The sequence below is a fragment of the Merops nubicus genome, unplaced genomic scaffold (genome assembly GCF_000691845.1).
Source record: "Merops nubicus isolate BGI_N331 unplaced genomic scaffold, ASM69184v1 Scaffold20270, whole genome shotgun sequence".
Classification (NCBI taxonomy): domain Eukaryota; kingdom Metazoa; phylum Chordata; class Aves; order Coraciiformes; family Meropidae; genus Merops; species Merops nubicus.
Window position 1 is genome coordinate 1 of NW_008585080.1, and position 1,544 is coordinate 1,544.

Consider the following 1,544-nt stretch of genomic DNA (forward strand, 5'->3'; position numbering starts at 1 on the left):
CGGGGCGCACGGAACCGCCGGAGCACAGAACCCCCGGCTCTGCCCCCGCGGCACCGCACACTGCTACAGTAACCCGGAGAACCGGGCAACGCAGAGAAAGCGTTACCAAAACACCAGCGTCGCTGCACTCTGCCACGCCCCTAGCCAGGCAGGCAACCCCAACACAGGCAGCCCCAGGCAAAGCTCGAAAAGGGAAATCTGCAGCAGCATTCTTGCTTCAAGTGGAAGTCTCTCAGCAGAAAGCTGTTCTTGATTCACAATTTTTATATTTGCTTAATGAAATGCTATCAGTTGAAAGTTATGCCAAAGTTACTACTTGAAGGAAATGAACCTGCCTTAAACTTTAACACTGTACTTCAGCATTGGCTGCGTCCTGGAATTCAGCCCTAAAAACATTCAGGCTGTGCAGAGCCATTTATAATGGAATTGAACGCTTTACAGTAGTCTTCCAAGAAAAATAAGAGATTTGGTTTTTCTCAATTACCTTTTGTAGATGCTCTGGTCTCCCCAGGTACCCTTACCTCCCACAAATCCATGGTCCACAGGCTGAGAGAGATTGCTTGCTGTGGTTGTCACCACACAAAGAGGGCAACTGGAATGCCACTGTGAACTACTTTTTAGAAGAAACACTTACCATTTAGGAAAGCGGTGACCTTCAGTTTTTTCTCTCATCTGTGCTCCCATCTCACAACTACTTTGGTTACTTTATGACACTTAAACTCACTCTTTTTTTATTTGAAGACACAGTTATCAAAATAGTCATCTGGGAAATAAAACCAACTGGAAGTATAAATAATCATATTTTCAGAACCTAAGTAATAACATTTCTGCACCCCCAAGCCCACTCTCTTCTACCCAATCATGGACCTCTTCCTCCCTCTTAGCCGTACTTCATCCAGCTTTTTGATCACAGGACCAGATTTTTTAGACGTCGCTGCGTAAGTCTGCAGCAGAGTTTTAAACATCATTTCGGTATCTGGGTGAGTGCTAAGGAAAGCTTTTTCCAGCACATACAAATCAACTCCTTTATCCTCTGGAAGACCTGAAATAAAACTGAGTCCAAAATCTATCAGCACCAAGTCCAGCTTCTCCACGGGTGGCCGCAGAAGTATATTGGAAGTTGTAAGATCCCCGTGTATCAGATCTTCATCGTGCATTCTTGCTAACAGCTCGCCCATCTTCTCTGCTAAGGGAAGGAGGCTACTGGTATCATTTCCACTCTGTTGTACAGAATAAATATGATCTTGGACAGTAATTGAGCCTACAATATCTTCAAGATATATGGAGTTGGTGACATAATCCACAAAGTATACCACCGGAGCTGAAATTCCTATTTAAAAGAAGAACAAATTAAATGCTAGCCAGTAATCTCTAAGATTTTCCAACTTTAACAATAAAACACAACCAGTACAAACTTTAGGGAGAAATACCCGTTGAGAACAACCCTGGCCACCGATAATCTGGCATCTAGGAACGTCTCCCTGCCAACACCAATTCCAACCCATGCTCCAGCCTTAGAGCTAGTTGGCAGCTCAAGTTTGGTA

The 1,544-nt window shown here is 44.2% G+C and overlaps 1 protein-coding gene across 1 annotated transcript; it reads right to left on the reverse strand.

Moving 5' to 3' along the window:
- Positions 1-711: 711 nt before the first annotated feature.
- TP53RK (TP53 regulating kinase) lies at positions 712-1,330 on the reverse strand (the record flags this gene model as incomplete). The annotated part of the gene is made up of 1 exon (XM_008946505.1): positions 712-1,330. A coding segment is annotated over one exon (479 nt), but the record flags the coding sequence as incomplete, so codon positions are not given.
- Between the last annotated feature and the right edge of the window lie 214 nt (positions 1,331-1,544).